This window comes from Archocentrus centrarchus, chromosome 1 (assembly GCF_007364275.1).
Source record: "Archocentrus centrarchus isolate MPI-CPG fArcCen1 chromosome 1, fArcCen1, whole genome shotgun sequence".
Classification (NCBI taxonomy): Eukaryota; Metazoa; Chordata; class Actinopteri; order Cichliformes; family Cichlidae; genus Archocentrus; species Archocentrus centrarchus.
In genome coordinates this window covers 5,326,080-5,348,371 of record NC_044346.1, presented here as the reverse complement: position 1 = coordinate 5,348,371, position 22,292 = coordinate 5,326,080, and the positions used below count along the sequence as shown (strand labels likewise).

At 41.1% G+C, this 22,292-nt stretch overlaps 1 protein-coding gene across 1 annotated transcript; it reads right to left on the bottom strand.

The window, feature by feature from the left end:
- Nucleotides 1-145: 145 nt before the first annotated feature.
- On the bottom strand, nt 146-22,292 carry LOC115793282 (B-cell receptor CD22-like). The gene is made up of 6 exons (XM_030751997.1): nt 22,190-22,292; nt 5,805-6,149; nt 5,475-5,708; nt 4,997-5,257; nt 3,266-3,516; nt 146-367 (listed from the first exon to the last, which is right to left on the bottom strand). The coding sequence occupies exons 1-6, from the start codon at nt 22,254-22,256 to the stop codon at nt 146-148; spliced, it is 1,380 nt and encodes a 459-aa protein (XP_030607857.1). The 5' UTR covers nt 22,257-22,292.

The window sequence follows — 22,292 nt, the reverse complement described above, 5'->3', positions numbered from 1 at the left end:
TATTATATATATATTATATAATAATATATATATAATAATAATAATAATAATATATATATATATATATATATATATATATATATATATATATATATATATATATATATATATATATATATATATATATATCTTTTAAGTAAGTGTGTTAAGCTTTCAGATGGTCTGTGAGAGGAGCATCATACCTCGGGGCAGAACTTGAACTGTTAAACTTGACTGCAGCGTACTCTACGTGTTCGTACTCCTCTACCAATTGTCTGCGATGCCCAGCTGATCTGATGTTGTAATAGATGGGATCGGTCTGGTTCTCTATGAATTGAACACTCGCGTAGTGAAGCTCTTCATCTTCCTCTGTCTGGCTGGATCGACACTGGAAAAACAAACTGATTTTTAAATCTTTAAATCAGAAACATGTAGAACTTTGGTTAGGACTTCTTGTCTATTCATTCTTCTCATTTCCTTCACTTGTTTATGTATTTAAGAGTAGCTCCATCTGTGGGACCTTCATGCAGATCTGGAGTTACGCCACCTGGATTCTCACCATTCATTAATTTTGGTCAACACTATGTCCTGTTTAAGTTTCTATCAAAAATGTATGGGTATTCCACAATAAATGGTTAAAATCAGCCCTTTTCTATACATTATTTTCACTGTTGAGAGATGCTGATTTAGTATAAAAAGTACAGGGTACATGGCAGCAATGCACATCACCACAGGTTTTCTTCCAAGAACTGAGAAGAATTCATTTTGCTAAATATTGAGCAAATAGCCTCACTTGTATAAAATATTATAGCATCTGTTAGCTTTTCTTAAAAGGTATCACAAACACATACTGTAGACCCAGAACTGTGAGCCTTTTCACAGTTTTCACAACCTTGCACAACAATGCAGAAATAAAGGTGTGAATGTTTGAACTTCAGGAGTAACTCTTAAGCTATTTTGTTATAGAGAATCACCAACTTTGGGATAAATAAAGCATATTTTACTTGCCATACTCATATTTAAAGTAACCTAAGTAATGTTGCCAGAGCTACCTCTCAGCAACCACGTCCCTCACTATTACGGTCTTTTTCAGATCTGGTATGCAGTCTTCAGTCTCTTCCTAGTATGCTCACTTGGACATGTGAAAAAAAAAATGTTCAAGGAAATGTCATGGGGGCAGCTTAGGGATTCAAAACTATTTTCAGATCAGTGTGCTACTATAACCTCAGAGACCTATAGCCTCAGCCTGAAGCTATAGACCCTCAAGTTGCAAATTACTCCACTGTGGTCCATCAATCCTGATGTAGCCCAAAAGAACATCATCCACTTCTCAGTTGCACACATTTATTGTGAATACTACTAATACTACAGCAACCACGTTTGGGTTTCTCAAAACCTCAGTAAGGACTTGTACTGGTTTCTGATATAAAGACATGATGATCATATACAGACATGATTATATGTGGAATACTTCAAAAACCAGATCACAAGAGTGTCAAGTCCATGTAAACAGACTTTCTGAAGATCTTTATGTGTACGCTTCCTTGGAAGAAAAATCAATGTTGCACGCTGATCAAGCACAATTGTGTGTCCAGAGCAGTTTATTATATATTGTACACAAACAACCGGGCTAAATTTTCTGAAACTCGATGGAGAGGTGGAGCAAATGAAGCATTCAGACCTGGATCAATCAATCAGTTTGGAGTAGGCTAGCACTTTCTTACTGGACCTTCTAGTTTTGAAGGTGGAAACCACCATCCTGCAAATGCTGCACTTCATGGGACAGCAGAATAATGTGATGATAACACACTAGCATGATCTTAAAATCTGTGTTACTTTCATTCACCTTTAATCCTCCTCCTCTGCAGGCATTTTGGCTTTTTAAGCTTCACTTTGATGATTCACAGTGAACATTAATGAATAACCAGAACGCTGTCTTACTGGATTTCATACTCAGTTATTGAACGCTCACCTTTTCATTGTTGTCTGGTCTTACTTGAGGCTCAGGTGATGACTCTGAGGACCTCTTCTTTCTAGGTCAAGAGGGTCAATGAAAAACCTAATTAATAAGCTAGTAACCAATCTGACCATTAACACAGGTGATTTTTAATGTGTAGCAGATACTCACATAAGCAGGAGGAAGACTGAGAGGCAAATAATAGCTAGGAAAACCACAAGGGTTGTTCCAATGACAACTAATTTCATTTCCTGTGAGAAAACTGATATAAAAAAAAAATCAGTTTTTGCATCAATAACCCCACAATGAGATACACCAGATAAATCTTTCTTTGTACACAGTCAGGTTACTATGAAGGGGTATTAGGGTCACACTGAGAAAAAAAATTGTGCACTTTGAGAATAAAGTCAAAATTTTGAGAAAAAAGTTGAAATGTGGAGATTAAAGTTGTCGTTTCAAGTCAAACAACTGCCACAGCACGTCTGTGGTATCTTCTCCAAAATGTCTTGTGTAGATGAGTTAATGAAACTATACTTGAGATTTGGTTTTAGTGACAAGGAAATTATTTCTCTTTTAGTACATTAAGGTGATGTAGTGATAAGTATGAGGACAAAGATGGTGCAGATTCTGCACTGCTGCATCTGCTCAGAAGGTAAACCACACAAACTGGCAATGGACAGATGTGAGGATAAGCAAGGCATTGTGTAGAGGGTGTAGCAGCTGTGGCAGTTGTTCCACTTTCTCAAAATAGTATTTCAACTTTATTCTCAAAAATGTGACTTGATTCTCAAAGTGCAGAATTATAATTTTTTTTTAATGTGGCCCTAAAACTCCTTCATATGAAGTCACCACACTATAGGATTTCCACAAATTAAACTAGAGTATTCTTGTGTTTTTAAGCTATTTCTCTGTACTTATTTATTTATTTTAAAAGCCTGTCATGTCTGGCAGATTTTGCAACCAGAATTGCGATCTGGATGCACTGTTGAACCCAGACATATTTACTCTTTCAAGATGAGCTCTATAGATTCTATTGGCTCCTCTTGTTAATGTTTGTCCTTTTTTTAAATGTATCTATTTGTGCTATTTTTCCCATACATATACATGTGTCCTTGTAATGCCAGTGCTAACAGGCTAAACATATTTATAGTGTCAGTCAATGCCAATACTTGTGCTGTAGACCATGTAGTGGTCTGTCCACGCACTGAATATAAATAATGCCATGAGCTGCTCTACAACCCCCAATCCTCCCACCAACATAATATATAGTGGATTATGACATCTGATCTGCACATGTGTAAATGAAATGAAAAATTTACCTGGTCTAACAGTCAGCTGTAAGGTGGAGTTATGAAGTCCTCTTTTATTCTGAGCAACACAGTAATAACTCCCACTGTGTTCAGGTCTGATGTCAGTGATGGTGAAGTTCTGTCCTGATGTTATTGGTGAGTCTTCATCCTCCTTGTACCAGGTGTATTTAGCTGCTGGCTTAGCATCACTGCTGCAGGTCAGAGTCACTGAGCTGCCCTCCACTATCTCAGCAGAGGGACTCACTGACACAGAGGGAGGCTTTGGAGCATCTGTACATGTGTGGACATAAATTAAGTCTAATTTAAAGAACTGTTACAGAAGACATAACATGTAAATGAGCTTCATGTTGATTGTAACTTAAGCTTCCTCACTCACATGTAACATTAATAAAAATCCTTCCTGATGAATTTGTGCCAATTTTGTTCTTAGCTGTACAGTAATAATGTCCAGACTCAGAGGATTGGATGGAGCTGAGGTTGAACTGTTTCATGTAACTGAGAGGATTATGAGCATCCTCCTTGTACCAGGTGTAATTAGCTGCTGGGTTAGCATCACTGCTACAGGTCAGAGTCACTGAGCTGCCCTCCACTATCTCAGCAGAGGGATTCACTGACACAGAGGGAAGTGTTGGAGCGTCTGTTGATATAATACAGATTGGTATAAGTTAGTATAAGTTGTATAAGTTAGTATAAGTTGTATAAGCTAGTATAAGTTGGCAGTCCATTACACAGACAGTCTTAATGAAAAGACTCTGTTACATGTGTGGAGGAATCTGGGAATCTGTTTTAATTATTAAAAGAAATCTGCTGCTTAGTGAAGAAAAAAAGAGCTCATACAAACTCAAGTCCAACAAAATGTAATAAATGTAAATAAAATGTAAATCTATCAAATGTTTAAACTGTGAAAATTTACTTTTTAAGGAAAATATTTGCTTATTTTGATTCTGGTGACAGCTGCACATCTCAAAAACATTGGGAAATGTTTACCACTGCGAGGGCCTGAAAATTGCAGGCTTTCTATATTCATCTCCGGCCTCGTCCCTCCACAGATGTTCTCAGAATCTTTTGATAATATTATGTAACATAATATAATAAATAATGTAACACATGTAACATAAATTCCTGTTTGCATTTGTTCAGTTTGATCAAGACTTTGTGTTTCTGCTGCTTCTTGGATTTTTCTGTCCTGCCTAATAAAGGTTTGTTTTGTTTGTTAGGTTTGTCGTCTAGTCTGAGGTTTGGATCCACTAAAAAATAACACACTTACTTTTCCAGCCTTCTGTTGCACCGTCACAACTTTTTGGAGATGTGTCACTGGCATCAAATTCAAAATGAGATATTTTTCTTATAATGTTACATTTTCTCAGCTGAGATGTTTTCAATGTTTTGAGTAGATAACAAAAAAAATGGGTTTATGAGATTTGATGGCATTCTGTTTTTATTTACACAAATGCATCAAAATTATTTTCTTTGTTTAAAACCAAACAAAGTCTTTAGATCACACACACAACCATTCAAAATAGTAACAATACTGAGGGTTCATTGAACACTGAAAACAGAGCTCATGACATGTAACACAAGTCTTTCCGAGCTCCTGTGACAGACTCACAACTCTACAAAAAGTCAGTGTCCAGTAAAGCTGTTTTCTCTCTTTATGATAAATGAAACCTTGTCTGTAAACTTGTTGTCGTGTTCAACGGAGATCAAAGAACTTGTGAGTCTTTATAGCTCATAACTGCATTTTACTCACATTTCACATCAATTTCTCTGCTTCTAGATCTCCTTCTTCCCAGATCATTTTCAGATGTACAGGAATAGTTTCCAGAGTCAGACGGCCGGATGGAGCTGAAAACATGCTGTGCTGTGTGACTGAAAGGATTATGATCATCCTCCTTGTACCAGGTGTATTTAGCTGCTGGGTTAGCATCACTGCTGCAGGTCAGAGTCACTGAGCTGCCCTCCACTATCTCAGCAGAGGGACTCACTGACACAGAGGGAAGCTTTGGAGCATCTGGAGGAGGAAACATAAGGAGAATGAGAACATCATCATAACACAAATGAATTTCACAGTATTAAGTTTATATTCTAGATAGAAATCAGTTTAACTTAATTTTTTTTCCTTCTGTGTGAATCAAGCTCTGAGACTAAACTCACTTTATCACATAAATATAAACACAATTTAAACTTGAATTATTTCAGTGACACAAAGAGGAGAAACTTAAACTCACACACAGCTGGAGAACGGAAACCCTCATGTCCTTTCACAGCACAGGAAATCCTGTCTGTAGAATCAAATGTGTCCAAATAAAAATATTGTTTTCCTGCTGAAAGTTTGTCTCCATTCTTGTACCAGATGTAGGAAGATTGATCAGGTTGCTGACAGTTGCTGTGACATGTCAGCTCTGTCCAGTTAGAATAAGAGTTTCCTGTTGATCTCCTCACATGTACCTGGAGCTGTGGATCTGAGAGAAAACAACAGATATCAGAACAAACTCTCAACACACTCACACATGCACAGTTAGAAAAATGTTTAATGAGACTTCAAGAGAAAATGTTACCTGTGACAGTCAAAGTGACTCCAGGTAAACCAGTATATTTCCCAGTTTCACTGTTTGTTGTGAATCTGAACTTGTACACAGCTGAGTCGCTCACTGTCAGGTTTCTGATTCTCAGAGTGCAGTCTGTGTTTTTATACACATACTGAACACGGTCTCTGTAATCTGAGTCTGCTTTCAGATCCAGATAAACATTATTATTCTCTGTTGTAAACCAGAATTTATTCTTGATTGTATATTCTCTGGATGGGTACATGTAGGTGCAGTGCATGTCCACTGTTGATCCTTTAAAGGCGCAGATCTGAGTAGAGGTGTAAGTCACTCTCCAACCATTCTGACCCTGAACCGCTGTAACACAGAACAACAACAACAAAAAAATTTAAATTAATGAAAAACAAAACTAAGTTATTTTATTTATTATTTGTAGGCAGCATATCCAGCTCTGTGTGTCATGGAAAACAAAGTTTGCAGGTTTTTATTTTCAGCTAAAGTCTCCTCTGATCTTCACACTAGAAGGCAGGAACTCAGTGAACCACCTGCTTTGAACCCACTTGTATTGAGAACCTGCAGCTGGTGTTCTCAGGGGGAACCGCTCATGAAATATTTTAGATTTATTTTGGATATTGTTGCACTGTATCTGATGGTGCCTAAAGTCTTGCACTGTTTACTTTGTAATAGTTTGGGAAAACATGCTTTGTTAAATATTGTATAGATATAGTATTTTTAAACCAATATTTGGACCACCTTTACTGATTGCTGTGATCATCAGTCTCACATTTATTACATTTGATCTGTTTTTTTTTTTTTTTTTTTTTTCATTTTTGGCCACAGCAGCTTTTTGTGATAGTGGAGAGAGACAGGAAATGGGGAAAGATACAGGGGAAGACACGCGGGCAAATCAGCGCCGGGCCGGGACGCGAACCCGCGCCGTGTATGTGGTCGCCGGCTTCACCACTTACCCACCCAGGCGCCCTACATTTGATCTGTTAAAAAATTTTTATCTATTATGATTGCTGATATAAGAGGGCAGTGCAGTGGCATGGTGGTGAGCACTGCTGCCTCACAGCAAGAAAGCCCTGGTTTCTAATCCACCATCTGGGCAGGCCTTTCTGTGTGAGTTTGGTTGTTCTCCCCGTGTCTGTGTGGGTTCTCTCTGTGTGCTCTCACTGTCCAAAGACATGCAGTTAGTGGGGTTAGATTAATTGGTGATTCTAAATTGCTCATAGGTGTGAATGTGAGTTTGAATGGTTGTCTATCTCTCTGTGTTAGCCCTTCGACAGACTGGCAACCTGTCCTCTCACTCTATGACAGCTGGGATAGGCTCCAGCCCTCCCACAACCCTGAATTGGATAAGCAGAAGAAAAAGGATGGATGCATGATTGCTGATAAATGCTGATATGTGTGATATAATTAATAATTATAAGCTGTAGTATGACAGTGATTCAGGAAGTAGGGATAACACAAGCGTTAGGACTCTGATTCTCCCTGCACTGCTGGGGAAGATCACCGGGGAGGAGCATTAAGTATGGCCAACCAGCCCCAAGTTTAACCGTAACCATAACTAACCAACCGTAACTGTAACCATTTAACCACAAGTGTCAAACTCTAACTCTAACCTAAACCTAATTTTAACTGTAACCCCAAATAGACAAAATGGTAGCTGGCCACACTGTAACGAATGGCTGTAAAAACGACAGCATGATAATACAGTAAAGAGCTGTATTTTGAAAATACAGCTCTTTACTGTAAAGTGAAATGCGTCTGAAAAGAATATCGAATTTAATTGGGCCGCTGGATCACGTGCATAGCTGTGCTGTAAATTTTAAATGTACAGTTGCATTGTGGGATATTTACCGGCTGGAGGCGAATGTTTGCGGGCTAGAGAGCGGGACCAACAAGGATTTTCACCGGGTAAGTACTTTCTTAGGATTTAACACTTTTATTGCAGTTTTGTGTCTGTTAATGGGCAAAAAAAATATCTTATGTGGTGAGCTACTGTCGCTTCTGTCACAGTCTTCTAGCTAGCGGTTGATCGCCGGGCGCTGCGCCTTGCTGAGGCTGCTATTATCGCTGCTTGCACCTGTATTATTTCACCGCAGTTTACAATCTACCACAGAGCAGGGGCAGTTTCATTAACAATGTGCACATTTGATCTCACTATGGTCGTGCTGCTCTTGATTTTGCGGCTACAGAAATGGAAATGACAGCCGGCATGAAAGGAGGAGAAGTAAGAGGAAAAATGAAGATCAAATGAAAATTTCAGGCTTCTAATTTAACAAAAAAGTACCAACATGAAAGGTAGATAACAACCTTCATGTATTTTGATACACAAATTGAAAATTGAATACAAATTTTAGGGCTGCAACGAATAAGTCAAATAGTTCTAATATTAAAAGTCCTCGACACAAATTTGTTGCTTCGATGTTTTTAACTCTGCAGCTCAGGTGTCTCCATGCGGAGCATTTCATCCACATTAGCGACATTAAAGTACTCTGTCGCTGTGGCGGATTTCCATCATTTGGAAAAAACGACCCTTTACACGAGTGGATCATCGCTGACAAGTTTTTCCACGCCCCCACTGCTCTGTGCTGTGTGTGCGCACGCGTGTGTGCTGTGTAGAGAATGTCAGTCTTTACTTCAGCTGTAGCCACCAGGACGGCTGCTATAACCACAGTTTGCTATTAGCACTAGTGATTGTTTGGTGCCCTTCAGTACCGAGGGGCTTGTCAAAAGGTTTTTATGCTTTAAACCCTGATTAGCGACTAAAAATAGACCTGCAGTAGAAACGTAATTTGGAGGATGCTTGTGAATAAAAAGCATTACAGCATTAAACTCATGCAGCCCCCACTAAAACACAACAGCAGCTGTTTTACGTGCAGTCTGTCTGCACACTGCGCAGCAAGCATAAAAAGGCGGAGCCCTTACTGAGACCTGAGCTCAGGTGGAGAGAAAGGAGACGTTATTCTAGTGTCCAAAGCAGCAGCGCTTTTACCTGTAACCAGCTTAAAACCTTTACTGGGAAACAGCTGGAGGTCCTTCAGCAACCAAATGAGGAAGAATGAAAAATAAAATCCAACTGTTGTACGTTTTTTCTTAGGTAATCTTATGTTGTGATGTGCTACAGAGGTGTGCTACAGCTGCAGATCTTAAAGGGACACACAACCTGCCGCCAAGTCCAGAACTCATTGCCCTCAGTAAGTACAACATATGCACAATGTACTCTTCAGGGTGTCTCACTGTATCTCCCATCCCCCTGTCTATAGACAAATGGGTGGAAGATACAGTGGGATATTGCCATCTTACTGTATCTGCATCCCTAGGTCTATAGACAGAGGGGAGGCAGATACATCCCTGTCTCAGTGACAGAGGGATGTATCTGCCTCCCCTCTGTCTATAGAAATCTGTCTCTGTACCTGAACATTAAATTAAAATGAAAACTAATATCAGTTAATATTGTTATTTTTTCAGGAGACAACATTACCCTTCATCATGGATGATAAGCATCGAGGGTGAAATTGTTTGTGAGGGTGTTCAACCTACTTTCCAGGCTGGTCTCGCAGCTCTTTTTGCCTCCTTCTACATTTTTAACCTTGAGTATCCAGAGGAGTCACCATGCACACTGGAGATTTTTTCAAAGGTGAGATCTAATTCAGTAATGCCTTTGTTAAACATATCTGTATGTGCTCTTTACTTTTTTTCTTTATCTGTCCTCCTGTCCATGGACGTGTCTGTCTCTCCCTCTCTTTCTCTGTCTCTCTCTTTGGCTGTCTCTCCCTCTTTCTCTTTCTCTGCCTCTGTGTCTCTGTATCTGTCCTATCCATTTCTAACTGACAGACAGGAGGACAGCTACAATGAGGTAAGGTCAGAGAAAGAGTGTCTGTCCACCAAATCTATCCTCCTCTTCCTGTCTGTCTTTAACTGACATAAATGTAGTTTAATGTGAAATGTGTATATTTCATGTGTTAAATGAAACATTTTCCCTTTCTTTATCTTCCAGCCACCCTTTGATGATTTCAGGAGGTGTTCAGGACTAAGCCCCACTCAGCACATTCAGGATGGTTTGGTTTGGCTGTTCACTAAGTTTTAAACTAGCTCAAATGTTAAAGATGTTACTGTTAGGGTTCCTATAAAGTGTTCAAAAATATGTAACTTCAATATTTGACAGTGCTGGATTCCTTCCTTCAAAAGGGGAAAAGGACAAAGACATATAGAGTTTTGATACTGGAGGTTTTACATGAAAAACTTGTAAAACATTGTTATGCCGTTGTTTGAAATTAGAAAAATTGCTAACATTTATTGAGAGTTTGGTAAATTAAGTTGCAAGTTGACATTTTAACTTTTAACAGCTAGCAATAGCCAAAGTATGCAGAGTTCAATTCCTGTTGAAGTTACAATTTAGGGTGCCTCTTAAACTACTGCAAAATGAAATAACTTTTACTGTAATTCTATCACAGGAAAAAAATGAAATAACAGTAACCATATAATTACTGTAAAATTGTGATAAAATCACAGTATCATTGTCATAAAATCACAGTAAAATTGTAAAAAAAATTTACAGTAAAACTAAGAGAATTACAGTAAAATTGTAAATAAATTACAGCCAAATTGTAAAAAAAATTACAGTAAAAATGTAAGAGAATTACAGTAAAATTGTAAGTAAATTACAGCCAAATTGTAAAAAATTACGGTAAAACTAATTAAATTACTGTAAGGTTACTGTAAAAATTACAGTAACGGGCTGGCAGCCCTGCTGCACGTAGTTTACTGTAAATTCTACAGTCACTTTTTTAACAGTGCAAGAAATTAGTTAGTTATATCATTGCTTATGAAATTGTTTGCTGCCAATAGCAATAAATAAAAAAGAATCCATCCATCTGTTTTTTTCTGCCTCAATCAAGACATGCCCAGGATGCATTGATCAGATGCTGGGACCAACTCAGCTGGCTCCTTGCAATGTGGAGGAGTAGCAGCTCTACTCTGAGTCACTCTCAAATGACTGCTCCTTCGGTAGCTCATTTTTTACACTTGTATCTTACCGTCACTACCCAAAGCCCATGACAATAGGTGAGGGTAGGGGCATAATTCGACAAGTAAATCAACAGCTTTGCTTTTATGCTCAGCTCTCTTTTCACCTGTTCTTGCTTTCATCTTTCCTCACTTGTGAACAAGACCCGGAAATAATTCCACTCCTCCACTTGGGGCAGCCACGCCTCACTGACCTGGAGTGGGAATTCCACCCTTTTCCAGTTCAGAACCATGGCCTTAGCCTTAGAGGTGCTAATTCTCATACTAGTCTGTGGGCCAGACCACTTTTTTGGTCCATCTCAGGGTGGCAAAACTTAACCATCATTTTTGAAAAGTTACATGTCTGTAGATGATATTTTGGTATGATAGCCCTTCCAGAGTGGTAGCTTAGTCACAGAAGTTAACAACCCCTTAAGAAAAATTTTTTTTGACACCGGGTATATCTGGTTTAGGCTCATGGTACAGACATTTCTCAAAGGTCTATGTAACACTTCCACCTTTAACCCTTATGAGACAGGGATGACAGAGTGCTTCCCTCAACTTGGACCAGATCAGAAAAATTAGGTTCTCTCTCGGAGGACAAATGAACGTGGACAGAGATTTGGAAAAGGTAACACATAGAAGGAAAATTTATTAGCACTGTAACAAGTTGAAAAAAACAAGGCTTCAGTAACGACTGAATTTCTCACTGTATAAAAAAAATACTACCAATTGGTGAACTTCTTGAAAAGAAACTGGGCCCAAAAAAAAATAATTAAATAAACAAACAGTCAAAAGTCGGGTCAATGTCAAATGTCTCTGTGTAAAATGTTCACAAGTCTCTCTGTGTAAAATGTTCACAGGTCTCTCTGTGTAAAATGTTCACAGGTCTCTCTGTGTAAAATGTTCACAAGTCTCTCTGTGTAAAATGTTCACAGCTCTCTCTCTCTCTCTACCCGGGTAGTTTGATTTACTTTTTTTTTGTCTTATCTGGAATATTGCGATGGGCGTCCCCTTTCCTCAGACGAACAGCACAACAGGCCGCTGGCGTCACACCCTCCATGCGTGCAACCCCACGTCCCGCCTCTCCACTCGCCGATTCTCCCTCTGGCTCGCCATCGGAGCTTTTCCACTTGACAATATACCGATCTGACGAGGCGATGTCCGTCAAAGCGGCTCACTCTCAAAATGAAAATCTTCAAACACTCGAAACACCATTCAAAAGAAAGTATAGTTCCACTGTTTATCCTGGACTTAACAGGCAGTAGAGCGAACGACACCCTTCCTCTCCGCCGTGTGTGCTCTGATCAGCCTAATTACCAGAAAAAAAAGTAAACACGGAAAAGAAAAAAAACGGGAGAACACAACGTTGCTGTCAGCATAGATGTGGGTGTATGCGCACCCTGCTGGCAAAAAATAAGAATTGCCTGGGGTTTTCACTAAACACTTAGGAACAGAAAAAAATCCGGAGGTTTTCCTTATTAGTGCAACTAATGGGCGTTACATCCTCCCCTCCTGAATCAGCGTGCGTCCCTGCATGCTTAGACTTTACACCTGAATTAGCTGACCCATGTCTGGTGTAGCAGTAAAGTCAAGAGCCTGCATTACAGCTTGGTCTAGACTTTTCAGAATAGAGTGCATAACTAGGGATAAAGGATTCCCAAGTGACCTATATGTCAATCTATCAGGCTCAACTCTCTGTCTTGTTGACCTCCTAACCCCTGAATCTTGAATTTCTTCCTGAACAAGGTTATCTCCACTCTCTCTCAGCTCCTCCCCACTTGATTCCTTGAGTCTTTCTTTGTCTTCCATCATCCCATCAGTTTGTTCCTCATCTTTTTCTTCACTAATTTCGACTGCGTCTCTTTCCACAGATTCATCACTGACTAGTTCACTTCTAACTCCAACATCATCCACAACAGGTAAGTCTATTTCCACAGGTAAGTCTCCTTCCACTTCCTCAGAAATATTCCCTTCCAGGTTACTCACTGGGTGAAACACATCAGCCTCAGGATTCAGACTTGACTCCTCGCAACTTACTCCATTTTTGTCAGTCAAGTCAACTCTTGTACGAGGGATTTCATGGACAATGGTTACTGTTGGGAATGTGATATTCTCTCTACCAGTTTGTGGGTAATAATCTACTTCCTCTTCACTTTCCCATGGCTGCTCTAGTTCAGCAACCTCAGGAAGCATTTCACTTGCCTGGGGGGTTTGACATTTCCCTTCCTCTTCTTTCACTTGCCTTAACTCGTCTTGAATAGAGGAAGCTAGAAACCCGCAAGGTAGTAACAAGTCTCTATGAAGTGTCCTCTCTGGACCATCGGAGGTCACTGGACTAACAACATAGACTGGAGAATCGTCAATATGCTTGACAACTTTGTACACTGTACCGCTCCATCTGTCTGCTATCTTATGTTTACCTCGAAAGGAAACATTTTTGACAAGCACACGATCTCCTTCCTCAAGGGCAGACTCCCTAACTTTGAGATCATATCTCTGCTTGTTACGTTGAGCAGTCTTTTCACTGTGTTCGATGGCAAGCTTATAGTTGTCTTGCAGATTTTCCTTCAGCTTTCTCACATAATCTGTGTGAGTACCTTTCTTACATCCTTCTGGATGTAGTCCAAATGCCACGTCAATGGGGAGGTTTGGCTGTCTCCCAAACATCAACTGGTATGGAGAGAAACCAGTGGTGTCATTTTTGGTTACATTGTATGCATGTACCAGGGGCTGTACATGGTCACGCCAGTTTACTTTGTCCTCCTCTTGGAGAGTTCCTAACATCTCTAGAAGCATCCTGTTGAACCGCTCAACGGGATTTCCACGAGGATGATAAGGAGTTGTTCTTGTCTTCCTTATGCCCAACAGCTGACAAAGGTCTCTGATAAGGACAGACTCAAAATCACGACCTTGGTCGCTGTGAAGACGTTCAGGTAGCCCATAGTGAACAAAGAAATTGTTCCATAAAATCTTGGCTACTGTCTTGGCTCTCTGATCGGCAGTGGGGACAGCAACAGCGTACTTTGTGAAGTGGTCAGTTATGACCAAGATGTTCTTTGTCCCACGCCTATCAGGCTCCAACGACAAATAGTCGATACACACTAATTCAAGTGGTCGACTTGTTCTGATGTTCACAAGGCGCGCTGATTTCTCAGCCTTGGCCTTGCGACGAATACATCTTTCACAGGTTCTGACTTTTCTCTCCACATCCAGAAACATTCTTGGCCAATAGAACCGCGTGCGAACAAGATCCAGTGTCCGGTCCAGTCCCATGTGGCCAATGGAGTCGTGGAGGTTTTGGAGTGCCATCTCCCTGAACTTGGGAGGTAGGACCAACTGATAGAAAGGCTCACCCCGGTTCATACGCTTCCGGTACAGAACGCCATTATCTAACACAAGTTGGTCAAACACTCGAAGCATGAGTTGAACTTCCTGATCTTCCTGTCGGCGAACACGGTAAGTGAGACGTTTACCCGCACCAACAAGGTCAATAACTCTGCTGATCCGAGGATCATTTCTTTGCTCTGCTCCCCAATCCTGCTGTGATATCTGTGGTAGAGTGCTAGATCCAGGCAGCAGATCAGCCTGAGAGAACTCAGCTGGGATAGCGCCCACACCAATAGCAAGGCACCCTACTGTGACAGGTGAGTAACTGCCATCTCCGTCATCTAGAGTGTTATACAGCTCATGTCTCTCACAAATAGCTTTGACAGCTTCTTTGGGGAAGCTGTGTTCACCCCCTTCATCCACAAACCTTGAAATGAACTGCCTCACTCTGTCATCCTCGACTTGAGTAGTGAGATCAGTTCCATCTGAATCATGTGGCCGTCTGGATAATCCATCGGCATCAGCGTTTCTTTTGCCAGCTCTGTACTGTATGCTAAAGTTGAAGTTCGACAAGGCGGCAAGCCACCTGTGTCCCGCAGCATCGAGCTTGGCTGATGTCAGAACATAGGTCAGAGGATTGTTGTCCGTCATGACCGTGAATTCTGCACCGTACAGGTAATCAAAAAATTTGTCAGTGACAGCCCATTTGAGTGCTAGAAACTCAAGTTTGTGAGTCAGGTAACGCCGCTCACAGTTTGACAAGCCTCGACTCGCGTAGGCAATTACCCTCATCTTACCGTCTTGCTCCTGATATAAAGCTGCCCCTAGCCCATGCAGGCTGGCATCTGTGTGCAAGACATATGGCTTCCTGGAATCGGCGAAGCCAAGCACTGGGGCTGTTGTCAGCTTCTCAATGAGTGTCTTGAAAGCTTCCTCACAGTCTGAGGTCCACCGCTCATTGAAAGGCCGTTTGAGGTCAGAGTTTGAACATAGCTTTGGACCTTTGGACTTCTTCCGGGGCGGAAGGTAACCAGCAGTTAAAGCATTTAGCGGTTTTGCAATCTTTGCATAATCCTTGACAAACCTCCTATAATACCCTGTAAATCCTAAAAAGGATTTCAGTTCACTGATGTTAGTTGGACGAGGCCAGGTTGTCAGAGGGGCAATTTTTCCAGGGTCAGTTTCAACTCCATTCTCTGAGACAACATGACCCAAATATTTGACTGACTTCCTGAAGAAATGACATTTCTCAGGTGACAACTTTAGCCCAAACTCTTTTAACCGGTTCAAGACATGCATGAGGCGGCGTTCATGTTCCTCAACAGTGTCAGCGAACACAATGAGGTCATCAAGGAAGACCACGACTTCCTTGAGATTGAGGGAGCCCATGCATTTTTCCATGACTCTTTGGAAAGTTGAAGGGGCGTTTGTGACTCCTTGGGGCATCCTGTTAAATTCCCAGAAGCCCATGGGTGTGACAAAAGCTGTTTTGTGTTTGTCCTCTTCATCTACCTCTACTTGATAGTAGCCTGATTTCAGATCCATCACGGAAAACCATTTGGACCCTGTTAGAGCAGCAAAGGTTTCCTCTATGTTCGGCAAGGCATACGCATCCTTTATGGTCTGGTTGTTCAACTTTCTGTAGTCGACACATAAACGGATGGCACCGTTCTTCTTCTTTACAACAACTATTGGTGAGGCAAAAGGGCTTTCTGACTCCCTTATGATGCCAGCATCCAAGAGTTCCTGTAGATGAAGCCTCACAGCTTCATAATCGGACGGGTGAATGGGCCTTGCCCTCTGCTTGTAAGGTGTTGGATCAGAGAGGCGAATTTTATGTTTGACTGCTGTGGTATGACCATAGTCAAGATCGCCTCTTGCAAACACTTCAGGAATAGAGTTCAGTTTTTGCGTGATCCACTCTTTGCATTCCTCGGAAAGTGGAGAACCAGTGAAGTCGAAGGTTATTTTGCCTGTGTTGTTTGTGGTACCTGTAGTTGAAATTTTAGCAGTACCGTTGGGGGATCGTGTTGCCTGATTCTCTTCAGGTTTACCCGAGGGTGTGGATAAATTAAAAAGAGCTAGAGGGATGGAAAGTTCTGCTATGCTATGTTTTGGGGGAACTGTTATGTTGTGGGCAGTCTCATTTTTTAGCAAAATGGGGACTTTGAAGTGTGTTTGCTGAGGGCTGGACATAACATAGCTACAAAAAGACAACCCACTCGGTAGATTGGAGTGAGTGGACGGTTCCACTAAGAAAGGAGCTCCCTTGTTTGTGGGCACCTTCCTCACATAGCCACTCAAAACCTTTTTCTCACCAGCTGGAATTACAATGGCTTTCTTACATTGTAACTTTACTGTCCTCACCACGTCGCTGTTTTGTTTAGCCTGACACGTGTTGTAAATGTTGCGAATAAGAGGTATGTTGGTGCCTAGCAGAGCAGGAAACTCTGCATTGGACTTGCAATCTGGGACAACGAGAGCTAAAGTGCTAACATGCTCAGCTCTACCCGTGAAATTTTCTGGGAACTGCACATTAATTTCAACATAGCCCAGGTAAGGCACTTTTTGACCTCCTGCACCCTCCACTTCAAGAATGTCTCTAAGAGGCAGGATCGGCAGGGAAGACAGGTAAGTATCATGAAAAGACTTGGAAACTGTAGTAACCTGTGACCCAGAGTCAATGATTGCTTGACATTGGACCTTTTCAATGCTAACGACAGCAACTGACCTTGGCCCTACTAAGCCATTTAGGAGCTCCTCCTCAAAAGTGTGCATATGTTCACATTTGACTCGCTTTTCTTTGTGTCTTATCTTGGGACTCTCACCAATCTCTGTGGCTCCAGTAGGTCCCATTACTGGGAGCCCGTCCAGTTTAAAGGTAAACTATGTTTTGCACGCCACTCATCTTGCCTTGCTTTTAATTCTTTGTATTTTCGGTCAACAGCAGCTTTGTTTATCTGGTTTTCACACACTTTGGCTATGTGGCCATCTTCACCACATCGGAAGCAGAACCAAGCCCTAGGCTGAGATTTGTGTGTTACCTGATGAGCTTGTGCCTCAATTCTAGGTGCATGCACATCTGATTCATCAGTTGACGCTGATTCTGACATTTTAACACATTTCCTCTGTTTCTTAGGTTTGGTGCTGAGCTGCAGCTTCAGTTCAGCAAGCTGCTTCTTTAAGTTCTCTGTCTCAGAGATATATGCTTGGAGGATGCTTGAATTTGGATCTCCACAAGGAGATGTATCTGGCAAGTAAAGCACATTTGTTGTGACCTTTTGCTTTGGGACCCCAAAATGCCGGTGCATTCGATCCAACTTAGCTGCCCTTCTATCCTCTTCTGACCGCAACTGTAGCAGCAGCTCTGCAAAACCAGCATCTTTCTCCGACCTCAGTTCCAACTGCATGGTGAGATCATGGTCCCAACAGCCACGTTTAAACTGTTTCAGCAAATGATGATTTGCTGCTGACTGACTTACTCCATTTTTCTTCACAGCGCTGTTGAGCAACACCTGCAACCTCTGCAAATACTCTGAGGCCGTCTCACCAGAGTTTTGATAAGTGTTCAAGAACCTGGCAAAAATCTCGTCACCGTCCTCTACCAAACCATAAGCAGAGTCCATCAACTTCACATATTCTCCAGGAAGAGCTGAGGAACCTAGCTGTCTAACAACATCAGAGGCTGGAGGGAGCAGACTTTCTAATATTTTCCTCCGCTGGACATCCAATGAGGCTCCATCTTGGAACATTAAATCCACATGGAGACTCCATGTTTCAAAATCAACCTCTCCAGGAGGCTTGGGCGCCCTACCAGAGAAGGGGCGCAACCACCGAGATGAGCTCTGAGAGGTGGAAGAATCATTTTTGATCACATGCTCAACCACAATTCGCTGCACATCAGGTGGATTTAGCTCATCATCTCTCAGTTTCAGATATTCAAACTTTTTCATCTTCTTCTGCACTGCAGGTTGAGCTATTTTCTTATCTGTTTTAGTGCTAGGTGGCGAGAGGATGGTCTTTGAAAGGACAGCTTTTCTGACCCTAGAGTTGCGTATGAGAGGTGTAGTGCTGTGTTCAGAGTGAACACTCTCATCAGAGGACTCGCTGCCACTGCTTAAAGCGAGAAGTGTGCCTGTGCGAGGGGCTACAGTCTGACTTGCAGTATCCATAAGTGCATTAACACTATCTACCTGCCATGTCACTGTGGGATTGTTCACATTTGTGATCTCAAGAGGAAGACTTAACTCAAATATTGCCATCGGGATGTCTGAATCAAACTCTACGATAGCTGTGTCTTTTTTTCACTGCAGCTGAAAGCCGCACTACTTTGATTACAGTCCCATATGTTCTTAACGAAGCTATGATGTCAGCATCAGTGTCAGTTTCGATAAGACCGATTACACAGATGGACCGTTCAACAACAATACCATACATTTGTTCAATATCCATGTTTGTTTTGACTCTACACACACAAAAATGCTACAAAATGAACCTCCAGTGGCATATCACATGGAAACATGTAAAATGTGCCTTCAAACTTAGAACCTTTGTCCACCTCCTATTTATCCTCCTGGCTGGCTCGCCACAGAAATTGACGATGTAACACTTCCACCTTTAACCCTTATGAGACAGGGATGACAGAGTGCTTCCCTCAACTTGGACCAGATCAGAAAAATTAGGTTCTCTCTCGGAGGACAAATGAACGTGGACAGAGATTTGGAAAAGGTAACACATAGAAGGAAAATTTATTAGCACTGTAACAAGTTGAAAAAAACAAGGCTTCAGTAACGACTGAATTTCTCACTGTATAAAAAAAATACTACCAATTGGTGAACTTCTTGAAAAGAAACTGGGCCCAAAAAAAAATAATTAAATAAACAAACAGTCAAAAGTCGGGTCAATGTCAAATGTCTCTGTGTAAAATGTTCACAAGTCTCTCTGTGTAAAATGTTCACAGCTCTCTCTCTCTCTCTACCCGGGTAGTTTGATTTCCTTTTTTTTTGTCTTATCTGGAATATTGCGATGGGCGTCCCCTTTCCTCAGACGAACAGCACAACAGGCCGCTGGCGTCACACCCTCCATGCGTGCAACCCCACGTCCCGCCTCTCCACTCGCCGATTCTCCCTCTGGCTCGCCATCGGAGCTTTTCCACTTGACAATATACCGATCTGACGAGGCGATGTCCGTCAAAGCGGCTCACTCTCAAAATGAAAATCTTCAAACACTCGAAACACCATTCAAAAGAAAGTATAGTTCCACTGTTTATCCTGGACTTAACAGGCAGTAGAGCGAACGACACCCTTCCTCTCCGCCGTGTGTGCTCTGATCAGCCTAATTACCAGAAAAAAAAGTAAACACGGAAAAGAAAAAAAACGGGAGAACACAACGTTGCTGTCAGCATAGATGTGGGTGTATGCGCACCCTGCTGGCAAAAAATAAGAATTGCCTGGGGTTTTCACTAAACACTTAGGAACAGAAAAAAATCCGGAGGTTTTCCTTATTAGTGCAACTAATGGGCGTTACATCTAGAATATAGTGTTTGGTATCATATTAAAGGGAACCCTCATGGCTTTCATTTGGATCTCTTTGACCAACATAGAGGCTAGTAGAGAGCTTTAAACCACAAATAATACAAATTTTCCCATAATTTTCACCTAAACTAAGTAATTTCTTTTAGCCCTGTGGCATCCAGGGACATCAGGGACACAAGAATCAACCACTGAAATACTCACAGGACTCTAAGGATTCAGGAAATGTATAATATACCCACACCGTCTTTTTGTGGGAGGTGATTGTGAGCCATACTTACAGTGTGAGCCATACAGGTTTAGGCCAGAACATTTACTGGTTTTGTGGTGTGTGTGTGTGTGTTTGCCCGTTTAGCTTGTTCATTATAAAAAAAATAATCAGCAATGGTAGAAATTTACATTTGCATAAAGTTTAACATAGTGTACACAGGCCTATTTATCAGGTTTTGTGATTTTTTTTTTCCATCCTGAGCTACTGTTATGTAGCTAGAAACACACATGGCTCTGTGGAAGAAGATGATATTACACAAGTGATACCTAACACAAAGGGAAACCTAAGACACAATGTTGAAGAGGAATTTGGAGAATCACATCATATGGGCCAAAAAACTACTCACGGGACTTTAAGGATTCAGGAAATGTATACCCACACTGTTTCTTTGTGGGAGTTGATTGTGAGCAGTACTTAGTTGTCACAGGTTTAGAATTGATTTAGTTTGGTTATTGTCATTGCACTTTTCCAATGAAATTCTGTTTGACAGCTCTCCCTTTCTTTTCACTGTCATATGAATGAGAACAAGAAAGAAAAGCAGAAACAAGAAAATAGCAATAAATATAAATAGCAACAAAGTAAGATCAGTGAGAGCTGGAGGCCACCACCTGATGAAGCCAACAGAACCACATCATCAACAAAAAACAGAGATGGGATTCTGAAGCCACCAAGGTGGAAGCCTTCCGCTATGCCTAGAAATTCTGTCCATAAAAATTATGAGCAGAATCAGTAACAAAGGGCAGCCCCGGCAGAGTCCAACACCCACCCGAAATGAGGCTGACTTATTGCTGGTAATGTGAACCAAGCTCTCACTGCAGTTGTACAGGGACTGAATGTCCTGTAATAATGTGGCAGACATCCCGTACAGGATACCCTGAGTGCTTATCCAGGTCCACAAAACACATGCAGACTGGATGGGCAAACTCCCAGGCACTCAAGTATCCTTGAGAGGATAAAGAGCTGGTCCAGTGCTCTGCAACCAAGAAGAAGATATATATATATATATATATATATATATTTTAAAAGACAAAAAAAAAAAAAAAAAACTCTTGGAGATTTCTCACATACCACTCAAGGGAGTCCATGTACAACCAGACTATGAGAACAACCGCTCCACTACAAAGGGGGTTCACTTCTTAGCAAGATATATTGACTTAGTAACTTATACCGTGAACCTAATCTGCTACTTTACATGTAGGTTATAAACTAGAGCTCAACAGGCACAAAACCACCCCCTACTAACCAATCAATCCTCTGGAAAATAGCATCAGCATTCCTGAAAGATCCCTTGGAGCGCTCTGAGATAAACCTGCTTCCTGGAATAAGGCCCTGAACACATGTTTACTTTTTATTTAATTTTGTTTTTCCTGGGACAACGCTCTGTAAACAGAAGTCAGATAGTATAAATGTGTATAAGTGGTCAGCCAGTGGGTCTCAGTTAACAGTTTCAGGTCTTAAAATACATGATGTTCATGTATGTGATTGTCTCATCTAGAGTATTGTAGATGATAAATCAGGGTATGCTTTAGGATTTGACACACTTGTGATCAAAGGCGTCACTGCATGAGCGTGTAGGTCCCAAAGTTACTCAGGCAGATCCACCCACACTCATCATGTTGGCTTTAAAAAAACTGTAACTGACAAAATGCTCAACTAGAGTCTTCAAATGAGAGTCCAAAAACTAGTGGATGATTTAATAATACCCGTGTCCACATTTTATATGCAAAAGTGGCATAAAATTATTTTAGGAGGTTGTTGTTCTAATAATATAACACATTTGAAAGCTTAGCTTCCTGAAACCCTGAGTCCTCATATGAGGGCACTTCATTATAATTTTTCTGTGGCTCATACTTCTTCCTGCTCAATACTGTTTCACACTTTGTTACACAGTGTTGACTCCATTATGTTTGCTGTGAAACAAACCCACTGTCACCATATGAAGACATACTTTTTTTAAAGCATGTAACAACTATGTAATGATGTAATGACTTCCTTTTCAGACACAAAGCTTAGTTCACACAGTTATCAGGTCCAAATAATCAACAACAAACAAGAGCTCAGGTCTCAGGAGGCTAAAACTGCTGCAGAGCTTTAAGGACAGTGTTTCACACAGCATCATTTTATACATGAAATCAAAAACACATTGACCTGAGAATAAATGAGTGAGTGAATTATATTTATTTCTGTCTCACTTTTGGTTATTCTAAGTAGAATTACCCTAAAATGTTCAAGGAGCTGTACAGTAGGCCTACCTGTCACAGTGAGGAGAAGAAGAAATCCACTGATTGCTGTTATTAAACTCATAGCAGCTCCACTCATTGCTCTGTATGAGGCATTCAAATGTGTCTGCAAACT

Excerpts from the sequence above, each read along its gene's own strand:
- LOC115793282 (XM_030751997.1), bottom strand. The coding sequence starts at position 22,256 with ATGAGTGGAGCTGCTATGAGTTTAATAACAGCAATCAGTGGATTTCTT. Across the intron at positions 5,258-5,474 it reads TTTCCGTTCTCCAGCTGTGT|ATGCTCCAAAGCTTCCCTCT; the intron begins GTGAGTTTAAGT and ends TTCCTCCTCCAG. Across the intron at positions 3,517-4,996 it reads CAGAGAAATTGATGTGAAAT|ATGCTCCAAAGCCTCCCTCT; the intron begins GTGAGTAAAATG and ends ACACATGTACAG.